The sequence below is a fragment of the Pteronotus mesoamericanus genome, unplaced genomic scaffold (genome assembly GCF_021234165.1).
Source record: "Pteronotus mesoamericanus isolate MK-2021 breed Mesoamerican mustached bat unplaced genomic scaffold, CSHL_Meso_final scaffold_85, whole genome shotgun sequence".
NCBI lineage: Eukaryota > Metazoa > Chordata > Mammalia > Chiroptera > Mormoopidae > Pteronotus > Pteronotus mesoamericanus.
In genome coordinates this window covers 20,039,372-20,051,480 of record NW_026555329.1, presented here as the reverse complement: position 1 = coordinate 20,051,480, position 12,109 = coordinate 20,039,372, and the positions used below count along the sequence as shown (strand labels likewise).

Below are 12,109 nucleotides of genomic sequence, written 5' to 3'. Positions count from 1 at the left end.
GCATAACACTTAATCTTGAGATTAGGCTAGCCTAGATTATTAGTTATGAGAAATGATATTTGCATACAAAAATTTGATTTAGAAAGTAACATTTACCACATTTTATTTTAGACAGCAATATTTGTTAAAAAGTTGCAAATACCTTTCTTTATTCACTTAAATATCTTTTTAGCAAGTAATAAACCAGTGATACATCACCATTCCAACTAGCAGCAATATACCCAAGAAATAGAAAAAACTGAGAGACTTTTCCTGCAGACTCCTTGGTAGTCTGTCAGTGGAAGGTCCTTGTCACCCCCCAGCAGCACAGAGCCCTGCAAGTCTCAGTTATGTGTGAGCGCATCCCCATCCACGCTGGCCAGGCTGATGTCCAGATCGGCAATGCCTGCTAGGAGCTCTACTGCCTGGAGCACAGCATCCAGTCCAATGGCCAGATGCCAAGGGACAAGACCACTGGGCAGGGAGATGACTCCTTCAACACCTCCTTCAGTAAGGCAGGCACCGATAAGCATGTACCCAGGGCAGTGTTTGTAGACCTTGAACCCATAGTCATTGATGAAGCTCACGATGGTCCCAACCACCAGCTCTTCCCCTGAGCAGCTCATCATAGGCAACGAAGATGCTACTAATAACTACGCCTGTGGGCATGACACCATTGGCAAGGAGATTATTGACCTTGCCTTGGACCAGATTTGGAAACTGACTAACCAGTGCATAAGTCTTCAGGGTTTTTTGTTTTCCACAGCTTTGGTGGGGGAACTAGTTCTGGGTTCACTTGCCTGTTGTTGGAACATCTCTTTGTCAATTATGGCAAGAAGCCCAAGCAGGAGTTCTCCATTTACCCAGCCTCCCCATTTTCCACAGCTGTAATTGAATGCTGCAACTCCATCCTCACCACCCACGACATCCTGGAGCACTCTGCTGTACCTTCATCGTTGGCAATGAGACCATCTATAACATCTGTAGTAGAAACCTTGAGATTGAGTGCCCAACCTACACTACCTTAACCACAATTTTAGCCAGATTGTGTCTTCGATCACTGCTTTCCTCAGGTTTGATGGAGCCCTGACTGCCGTCCTGACCAAATTCCAGACCAACTTGGTGCCCTATTCCCTCATCCATTTCCCTCTGGCCACATATGCCCCTGTCATCTCTACTGAAAAAGCCTGCCATGAACAGTGTTCTGTGGCAGAGACCACTAATGCATGCTATGAGCCAGCCAACCAGATGTTGAAATGTGACCCTCACCATAGTAAATACATGGTTTGCTGCCTGTTGTACTGTGGTGACATGGTTCCCAAAGATGTCAAAGTTGTCATTGCCACCCTCAAGACCAAGTGTACCATTCAATGTGTGGACTGGTGCCCCACTAGCTTCAAAGTTTGCATTAATGACCAGACTCCCCCTGAGGTGCCTGGTGGAGACGTGGCCAAAGTACAGCAAGGCTTAGTGCATGCTGTGCAACACTACCGCTGCTGCTGAGGCCTGGGCTCACTTGGACCACAAGTTTGACCTGATATATGACAACTGTGCCTTTGTCCACCAGTACGTGAGTGAGGGCATGGAGGAAGGAGATTTTTCTGAGGTCTGTGACGGCATGGCCACCCTTCTCAAGGATAATGAGGAAATCAGAGCAGATAGTGCTGAGGGAGAGAATGAAGGTGAAGAATATTAATGTGTCTGCTATAATGTTACACTCCAGTGTCATGGGACTGTCTTATTTCTGTTCTGCGAAGTCCATTGTATCCCAAACTTGTCAATAAAGGTAATGCTTTTATTTAAAAAAGAGAAAAGAAAAAGACTGAGGATGTATTTTTAAAAATTATAGCTGAACAAATCCTCTGTTTAAAAAAAAATGCATTTTACAAGCAAAATGATTTTTTTGTACCCCAAAAGATTAACATTAAAACACAACATAGAATATCAATTTATCATGAGAATTATTGTGTTATGATTCAGATGAAAATTTTTCATGAGGAGATGGCTAAGAACAGAGGGTAGATCTCTTCACAATCAAATTCAAAAGAATTGTCTAAGTGAAAAAATATAAGATTAACCTCTATTTTAGTCTCAGAGGGAAACAGCCAGTCTCAACTACAAAACTCTAGTTTAGCACCATATCAGTTTGTGTCTTTGCTAATAGTTTCATTTGCATCAACTACTAGGTAACATAGGTTAAAAATGCATTCTTGTGTTAAAGAGCTTAGGCTCTGAGGTAGTGTCAATGTTTAATTTATATTCTATATGCATTAAGAAGTATGAATATAAAAATCAAGGTTAAAAACAGAAAAGAAAAATTGATCTATGGTTTTTAAATCTTAAAATATTATTTTTGTTTTAATATAATGTTTGGGATTTCAAATTTCCCTAGGTTAATTTGGATACTTTAGTAGTAATCTCTCCACACATCCTCCAAAGACTATACAGAACAATAAGGAGATCTAATAAAACCACCCATACTTATATCTAGGGCAAGATTAAGAGAAAGAGAATATATAAATTTCAATTTACACGTACATCCCACTGAGGAAATAATGTGAAGATTTTCCAAAAAACAAGATGTGTAGTGGAGGTCACACAGTTGTTGAAATATAATATTACCCTAAGAAAAAGAAGGTTTTACCCCAATTGGATCCTGAGATCTGGTCGATCAAAGCCTATGGAGGATTTGGGAGGGAAGAGAGACTTGCAAGTTAGAGAAAGGAGGTCACAATTATGGGGAGGCATTGCTTAGGGTGGCCATGGGGGGAAAAAACAACGTGCACACACACACACCCCCTATGCTAAAACATAAAAGAGTAGTCCTCCAAGTGTGATGTACACGTACATCCTAATCATCTGTAGCCATTGATTAGAATGAACATCTTTGAGTCCCAACGCAGATCCACTAAGTCAAACCCCTGGGCATGGGGCATAGGAGATGCAGTGTGCCTGGCTCCCCAGGTGGTTCTCATGCACAGAATTTGATAAACGTGTTATAGAACAATCAAGCAGTATGACATGCTTTGCAAACTGAACATAATTTAGTGTAACTGAATTGTAGGTTACAGGTGATGGTGAAATAAGACAAGTGAATATGGAGAAGAATGTCATGGTCTACTCGTAAGAAGTCTTCAGTGACACACACTAGGGGCTTGGAAAGTGATGTGAAGATTTGATAGGAAACCACTAAAGAATTTTAAGCAGAGGAATAACCTGATAAGATTTTTTTTTCAGAAATATTCGCCTGGCATCAGTGTGGGTAATTGGATAGAGAGCAGACATAGGCAAGAAAGAAACTTGGGAGAATATTTTAATTTTCCTAGAATAAAGTAAGATTAAAATAGACTTCAATTGACATACTTGGTGATTAATTGAACAGGTGAGCAAAGGGAGGAGAAATAATTTTGGATGATTATGATTCCCGCATTTGTTGTCTCCATCACTAAATTTATAACAATATACAGGCAAAAAATATTTTAAAGCTACAACTCTGTATTCTTGCACTTTTTCTTATATGTGTCACAAGGTCTATATTTTACTAGAAACCTGAGGCTTATAAAGACAAGTTCCTGTTACTATAATAGAGTCCACAAAGTCATAAGAAGCCCAAAGAAAGATCAGTGGACATCCTCCTCATGTTGATTTTTGCACTGCACTCCCTGGGACTCGCCAGAGATTTAGCTTGGGATGCACCACAGCTGCAATTTATTATGGTGCAGCGACAAGCATCCCCTCGCTGGAGAGTATTGTTAGCTAAATTTCCACAAGACTGCGGGGGGAGATAGCGAGTATTCTTGGAGGTATGCGAGCCAGGCAGTCTTGAAGGCTCCATTGCAGTTACTGTGGTTGAACATATGACAGACAATGTGTGTGCATAAAGGAGGCATGAGTGGAAGTCCAGAGTAATTTTTCTTTCAATAGAAGACTGTGTTATTTAAAGCCACCCCATTCGTTTTTTGTCTTTTGGTGTCCCAGAACGAGACATTCCTTTTAATCAGGCTGTCTCATGCCACCACAGTAGTGACGTGTCTTCAAGCTGATTGTGGCAAAAAGGAATTTCCCCTTTGATAGCAGAATATCCTACAACAGCTTTATCAAATAATCTTCATTAATATAAAAGGCAGAGGTTTGGGGTATTAGAACAGTTGTACCAAAAGAATCTCCTTCCTACCCATGATGAACCGAGAGCTGCAACTATAGGCTGAGTGGGGTCCATGCTCCCGGAAGGGCTTTGGCTACAGGGGGGCTTATGAGCAATCAAGCTTCTCCGTATTGTGAAGAACTGCTTCCCCCAACACACATACCACCAGATCCCCAAAGGCTCTGTATCACTCACCTGACAACCCCAGAGCACACAAAGGGTCCTTCTGCTGTAACCATTCTCAAAATGCACCAAAAAACAGTCATGAATACAGGCATTTTCAGCCAAAAACCCTTTAATGACATGCTGCTTTTTCTCTCTAAAAGCATTGCCTCCTCCTCTCCCTCCTTTTAAAAATTTCATTAGCTTTATTGATGGCTTCCTTTGCTGTGCAAAAACATTTTAGTTTGGTGTAGTACCAGTTTATTTTTCTTTTGTCTCCCTTGCCTGAGGAGAATATATCAGAAAAAATATTGCTGTGATCAATGTTTGAGGTTTTATGCCAATGTTTTCTTCTAGGATTTTTATGGTTTTGCGTCTAAAATTTAAGTCTTTAACCCATTTAGAATTTATTCTTGTGTGTGGCATAAGGTGGTATAGTTTCATTTTTCTGCATATATCTAATTTTCCCAACACCATTTATTGAATAAACTGTCTTTAGTCCTCTTGCTTGCTTCCCCTGTCAAATATTAATTGACTATAAAATTGCGGGTTTATTTCTGGGCTCTCTATTCTGTTCCATTGATCTATATGACTGCTTTTATGCCAGTACCATGCTGTTTTGATGACTATGGACTTATAGTATAGTTTGATATTTTGTAGCATGATTCCTCCAACTTTGTTCTCTTTTTTCAAGATTGCTATTGCTACTCAGGGCCTTTTGTGGTTCCATATAAATTTTTGAAATATTTGTTCTAGTTTTATGAAATATGTCATTGGCATCTTGATGGGAATTACATTGAATCTATAGATTGCTTTGGGTAGTATAAGCATTTTAATGATGTTAATTCTTCCTATTTATAAACACAGCATGTGCTTCCACTTATTTGAATCTTCTGTGTTTTTTTCCAGTGTCATATAATTTTCTGAGTACAGGTCCTTTACAGCCCACTGAATGGGACAGCATATTCACAGATATATCTTATCTACTTGTGGGGTTGGAGGGATCGAGAAAAAAAGAAAAAGGACTCATGGACATAGGCAACAGTGTGGTGATTGCAGGGTGAGGTGTTATAAAAGGGATAAATGGTAATGGAAAAAAATATAATAAAAAAGATTCAATAAATAAAATAAAATTTCATTGGTTTGTTGGAGAAACTGAGCTATTTGTCCTGTAGAGTATCCCACATTATGGACTTGGCTGTTTGACTTTCTCCAGTTTCTTCAAATTTGCTCCTTTGTCCCCAATACTACCTTATAATCTGACAATATGATAGTAAGATCTAGAGGCTTAATCAACCTCAAGTTCCATTTTTTCTTTATTTTTTATTTCATGGGACTGGGGTGTGCATTTCTCATTACATTGTGTTAGGCAGCAAATAATGGGCTGTTGGTGCCCCTTTAGTGATGTCAGGGTCATCTGAGGGTCCACGACATTCTTCTGGTTCTTCCATGACACCGCCACCCACCCACCTTTCACAGCATGACTTCTGAACCCACGGATGATCGTTACCTGGATGCAGTCTTTCTTTAGGGGTCTATTCTGCATTTTAATGCATGTATTAGGTAGGATTCTTGTGTAACATTCTCTCAGACGCTATTTAGTCTGCTTGTAGTACAGTTTTCACAGGATGAAAAAAAAAAAAGAGATGCTTTATTTTTTTTCTATTAAGTCATCAGTTTTTAAAGTAGTGAGGCTGCCCGAGGAACCTTCAAAAGTGACCAAAGAGGCATGTGTTTGTGTGTGTAATTATGAACTCATTTTATATTCATGTTTAAATATTTATGTTGTGGTCATTATTTGTGTTGATGCTAAGATTGTCACGTTTTAGGTCAGTGGAGCCCCTTAATGTTACTCTCCTGTTTTTTTTTTTTTTGTGACTTCATTTATTAGTTTTTGATAGGTTCCTTGCTTTTTGGGATCAGATTGCCATGCTTCATTTTAGGTATTCTCTGTTCCAGAACTGGATTCAGCAGTTTTCCCTAAGAGCTCTGGCCCTGGTTCGTTTTAATGAGAAATAATATTTAGAAACCATTATCTGGATGGTAGATATACTTACTGCTACTGGGTTGTCATTGCTTCAAGGACTTTATAAATATCAGTATGAACTCAAAATTTATTTTTTTCTTTGCACAAAATGTATTTTTCAGCCTTCCATTTCAACTTTAAAAGTGAAGGTTTCTAATTTCTTTATTTTATACTTATCTCTTTTTCTCTTAACACTGAAAATCTTGACTCCTAAAGAAATGTAAATCTTATATTTTCTTACTATATATAACATAGTGTTCTATATATGATAGTTTCAAAATAACAATAAGGTTAAATGCAATTTTGGATTTCTTCAGAATTTACTTGAACTTAAGATTATATACATACCCCCAAAAGATATAGTCAAAATACTGGTTTTAAAAGACACTGAAAATAATATATTCTTTGTGTCATTGTGCCAGTATTCAATCTTCACTTGGGTTCCATTATGTTGGTTTGTTTACAATTTTAGAGGGAATGCTTTTTATTCTTTCTTATTAAATTTTTTAATTATGTAAAATATTTACATGGTCTAATATCAAAACTATATAGCAAGGTACATTCACATAAATTTTATTGTCATTCCTGTCTAATCCTCTGTTTCCTCCCTCCGCCATAGGCAACCATTTTTAATATATTTATATTTTCTGTGATTCGTGTTTATACATATTGTTCTGAGCACTGTTTATCTTAATTGTATTCTGAGAATCAAATGATACCTATATATAGATATATTATTCATTGCTCATCTATTATTTTTTCAACCAATGCCCTATTGATAAGCATCTGGTTTGTCTCCAGTTTTTAGTTATTCCAAATATTACATCAGTGAATGTCCTCAGGCATCTCCCTTTTTACATTTTTGTCAAAATGACTTTGGGATAAAGTTTTAAAAGTGGGATTGCTCAAGCAAAAGGCAAATACATTTATAATTTTTCTACATCAAGGGCATACTTTTAAGCATATTAATCTTGCTAAGAAAATGTAGGAATGTTAAAACATCTTTTTATTACAGAGAAAGAGAAGGCTTTAACTAGGACAATCATCTTTTTCAAGAATAGTTTATTAGTATAATTTAAATTATTAAATTCATGCTTAGGCGCTGGTGTAATGTAGATAAACCGCTTGAACGGTTCAAAAATTTTAACTTTAGTGGGTGCCAACCCATTAAGTCTTAAGAAATAATGTAACAACAGGGAAAGTATTAGAAGCCACTATCTATATGTACACACAAACATATATACTTGAGTGGCAATGGGTGGATAGATGGATAGATAGATAAAGAGAAAGAATGTTTTCCCCTGAGAACATTTCTAATTTTAATAAATTTACAAGCTTTTAAATTCAGTCCAAAATTTATTTTATTGTCTTTTAAATGACACAACAGAAATGGAAGTAAGTTAACAATGTCTACATAATATAGCACTCACAATATATTTTTAAACTATTGGTTAATCTGCAAGTTTGTCACCTTGGGTCTAAAATATAATCCAACTTTTAAATGCAAAATAAAATGTATTTGCTGGTCCTTTTTATGAACATATGTGTCAAAAGAACATGATTATGTTATGTTTTTCAGTTACTATCACTGCCTGAAATCAGGACAGCAACCCCAAGAACTGGGTGAGTCACATTTGTTTTCTTTGTTTTATGCAGAACAAGAACTCAATCTCATAGAAATTGTTAAATGGTAAATTAAAAATAACAGATTCACATTTGAGTAGCAGCTACTTATGTGCAAAATTTTCTTAGAAGAAACTTTGATCAATAAAAACTGGTGAATAAATCACTAATGATTTATTTACTCATCCTACCATATTATTCTTGAGGTATAACCATAAGGCAATAATAGCATTCACAAGATGACATGCCAAAAAAAAAATTAAAAAAAGGTTATAACTGTTTCTTCTGAAGTTTCATTCTTCTATCAGGAAAGAAAAACTTTGGTATCTTCTTATCTATCTTCTTCCCCAAGGCTAAAGTCAACAAAGTAAAAATAAACATTACATCAGGCTATAGAATCACTATAAATCACCATTTCCAAAATGCTTACAAACTGACTTCACCTTATTTTTAATGATTATAAAGCCAGTTTTACTCACTATCCACTCAGTTAATAGCATTCTACCTTTAAAACACAAGGATACAGCTATTGTACCTAGCCAGAATAAGCATTTTCACAAAACTGATCAGTACTGAAGTGTTATTTATATAGACGTAGTCTAGAAATGGCAATATGCTATTAGTAAAATGGACACGTAAACTATAATTTTGCTTATGAATTATTTATAAAGTTAGTTTAAAAACTGAATAAGAAAAATGCACTACCTTTCACGCAAACACGTTTGCAGTCCTTCATGCTAACAAAGTTATTGTCGTTCCCTCCACAGCCAGTATACGTGAAGGCCTCACAGGTTTTGTGTCTTGGGTTAAAATGATAGCGTGTGACGTTAGCAGAGCATAGTCCCTCATCTTTTGGACTGTAGCAATATGATGGACCTTTATGAGAAAGAAAATAAAATTAGAAATGCAGTAATACCAGAATTAATAAACTGCAGTGTTTATTGAAGTAGCTGAAGAAATATAAACCCATGGAAGCTTCACGGTGAATCCAAAATACCACTTTAAACCATTTAAAAAGCGTGCCTCAAATTTCAAGGAAGCTTTATATGGTATATTTTGTTAAATCTAAATTTTGATAAACTGAACAGAATTTCTTCTGAAGTTATGTCCGTGTATCATTTGAATGTATAGAGAAATCAAACCCAAAAAACAGATACGGTCAGGTAAAAATGGGTTATGTTTCAAGTGATAATATATGGCATGCTTTGTAAACTTTCTTGTGTTGATAGTTTTATTTTCAATGTTTTTATCAGCTCTCTCTCCATATATTTTTTTTAATTTTTTTTTTTGTTCAAATACATTCGTCTCTGGCTTCCCTCCACCACCTCCCCCTTCCTCCCTCCCCCAACTCCCTCCCTCAGTCCTTCCTCACTGTGGCTTTGTCCATGAGTCCTTGATATACGTTCCTTGACTTGACCCTTGCCTTCCCTTTCCCCGCCACCCTCTCTCTCTCCTTCCATATTAATCAAGAATACATGTATCTAATTCCCAGGTAGCCACTGGAACATTTGCATTTACACGAACAACTTAAGAAAACACCAGCAACAATCATCTCCTCATTAATTCAAGATTTTGCATATTCAACACAGTATTATAGCTGTAGAGCTTTATCAAAGTCTCCGACAAGGCAAATTTTCCATTGTTGAATTTATTTATCTATACATATGCATCTCTGCTGTGCCTAGGGAAAATGCCTGTATTGTCTCACTCTACAAATATTAAATACTGCCCAAGTAACCCATCAATTTAGGGACTGGGGGGATGGTGCAGGAAGGGAGGTATAGATTAAAAAAATGGAAAGGTGAGCACTCTGGCCAGGTAGCTGAGTTGGTTCAGGCATTGTCCCAATATACAAAGGTTATAGGTTCAATCCCTGGTCAGGGCACATACAACAAGCAACCAGTGAATGCATAAATAAGCGGAACAACAAATCAATGTTTCTATCACCCTCCCTCCCTTCCTCTCTCTCTAAAATCAATAAATTAAAAAAAATTTTAATGGAGAGGAGAGAAAAGAGGGATAGAGATCTCTTTATGCTCTGCAATTTGCAATTACTGATGGATACAGAACTCTAAGCAAAAACTTTAGAAAGTTTCAAGTTTTACCATCTTAAGTCTATCTACATTCCTCTATTTCATGTATACCACTGAGTCCATGCAAACCTGATGTCATGGCATTCATTAACGAATACATACTGTAATTTTACATGTAAATCGAATAGATGAGAACTATTTCTAAAGAAACAATGCAGAGGAGGAAGCAAAAACTGGAACCATGGCTTTGTGGTCTGCCAGCCCTGAGAACCTAGCAAGTCATTAACTTCCAGCTTGCACTCTCATAGGTGAAAGTGGGAATAATGATATTCTTTCTCAGAATAATAGTGTGAAGATTGCTGTCATATTATATATGGAATCACGACAATGCAATCCATGTGTTTTTCATATCAAATTGATTTTTTCCCCTTAAAGTCTTAATAAAGAAATGAAATAGAAACCCCATAAAATTAGTATTTACGTTTTCTTGGTGTACAGAAGTCCCTGCAAGTAGCTTCATCTGGGAACTGGTTTCCGCTGCGCTGACACCCGCCAGACATGAATTTTTCACATGCCATGGAACTTAGATTGAAGAAATAGTCTCCTCTGGGCTCCCCGCAATGCCCGTCACTTATGTCCAAACGGCAAATTTTGGGAACTCCTAGGAAAAGGAGGAGAAAAAAAAACAATTAAAAATTGGTCTTCTTTGTATTACTTTCAAAACTTTACTGTATTTTCAGAAAAAAAAAAACTTGGGGGGAGTGAGAAACGCTGTCGTATTTAGTGCTAGGATAGTAAATCTCCAAGACTATCCGTTGATCCAGTAAATTAGCTTTTTTTTTTTCCTTTACAGCATTTCCAGACCTGACTGAGCTGTGATCTTTCAACTCCATTAGACAGACTGTTTTCTCAGGGTGTTCTGCTTGTTCTACATATGAAGTTAAATAACTTATTCACAGGAATATGCATTTTCCCCTGGCTCAGCTTCCTGAATGGCAAAGCCCCATGTTCTGTTACAGTCCTTGAGAGGTATAATAAACATGATTAAAATAAGATAGAAAACAGTGTCCTGAACCTCCACGATATCCCTGTACTCACAAAGACATATTTGGTTATGAGGCAAAAAAAGTAAGGCTATAGGTTAGCTAAATCACAGTTAAATAATAAAATCCACTAAAAATATTTCCGATCAATGGGAAATTGACACGAGGAAATGGTGTTCTCAAGAAGGAGCAAAAACCATAGGTTTAGAACTAATGAAAAATGCAAAAAAGCACTTATGTTGCACCTAACACAGTAAACCCTTGCATTATTTTGCCCTAAAGTGACATCTCCCCCGAGTCTGCACGTGCAGGCTGTTGTGATACACACCAGTCAGGAGACAGAAAATATGCTGCAAACTTGTGATGACTTTCAGGAAACTGAAAACCAGGGAGCCTTGCTTAGTGTTTGAGAACACTCAGGCTAATGGCACAGACCGTAGAAAATGAGACCCAGAAAGTTAGCTAAGTGGCTGCCAACCCTTCTTGGCCAGGAGCGGCGCAGGGTTCTGGGTGTGCTCGCCACAACTTACTCTCTATCCTCCAGCAGGCTTCCTCGCAGGCCTCCTTGGTTTCGAAGTTGTTGGCGTTGCCCTCGCAGCCCCCATACACGAACTGGCTGCAGCTCTGAGTGTACCTGTTGTAGTAAAAACTGGGGATCCACGCGCGGCAGGGCCCCACCTCCGGTGGCAGGAGGCAGATCTCCGCGTTGTTTCCTACGGGAGGGGCAGGAGAGCCGGGGAGAGGGGAGGAGGTCAGCCACATCCCCAGGGAGGGAGAGATTTCCGGGAGCACAGGGGCCTCCACCGAGAGAAAAAGTACACACTGGGGCACCAGGGCCATTTCCCACGACAAGAGCCTGGGGAAAGCGGGCGGAGAGAGCAGTAGGGGAAGCCCTTGCAGCCGGGCCAGGAGCAAGAGGGGGACCTGGATGGGACGATACCTAGCGGCTCCTGAGCAGCAATGCCAGGCGCTGTTTCCATCAAGAGTAACTGCAGGAACAACAGCCCGAGGGTACAAGTAGGGTCCATGGTGTCCAGGTTCAGGTGGCCCACGGGACTAGGGGTCCCTCGGATGCGCCGGTAGGAGAAGGGAGAGCGGA

General features: G+C 38.3%; 1 protein-coding gene and 1 pseudogene across 1 annotated transcript; one reads left to right on the top strand and one right to left on the bottom strand.

Annotated features, from left to right (window-relative positions):
* The first annotated feature begins 329 nt into the window (after positions 1 to 329).
* Positions 330 to 1,675, top strand: LOC129062806 (tubulin alpha-1C chain-like; annotated as a pseudogene).
* A 6,050-nt stretch (positions 1,676 to 7,725) lies between these two features.
* Positions 7,726 to 12,109, bottom strand: TFPI2 (tissue factor pathway inhibitor 2). The gene is made up of 5 exons (XM_054563885.1): positions 11,951 to 12,109; positions 11,541 to 11,723; positions 10,449 to 10,628; positions 8,640 to 8,810; positions 7,726 to 8,287 (listed from the first exon to the last, which is right to left on the bottom strand). Exons 1-5 carry the CDS (start codon positions 12,036 to 12,038, stop codon positions 8,205 to 8,207), a joined length of 705 nt encoding a protein of 234 aa, XP_054419860.1. The 5' UTR covers positions 12,039 to 12,109; the 3' UTR covers positions 7,726 to 8,204.

Bases quoted from the DNA above. Each gene is read 5' to 3' on its own strand.
- TFPI2 (XM_054563885.1), bottom strand. From the start codon at position 12,038: ATGGACCCTACTTGTACCCTCGGGCTGTTGTTCCTGCAGTTACTCTTG. The intron at 10,629-11,540 runs GTAAGTTGTGGC...TCCTTTTCCTAG, and splicing joins AGCCTGCTGGAGGATAGAGA to GAGTTCCCAAAATTTGCCGT. The intron at 8,288-8,639 runs GTAGTGCATTTT...TGTTGACTTTAG, and splicing joins CAAACGTGTTTGCGTGAAAG to CCTTGGGGAAGAAGATAGAT.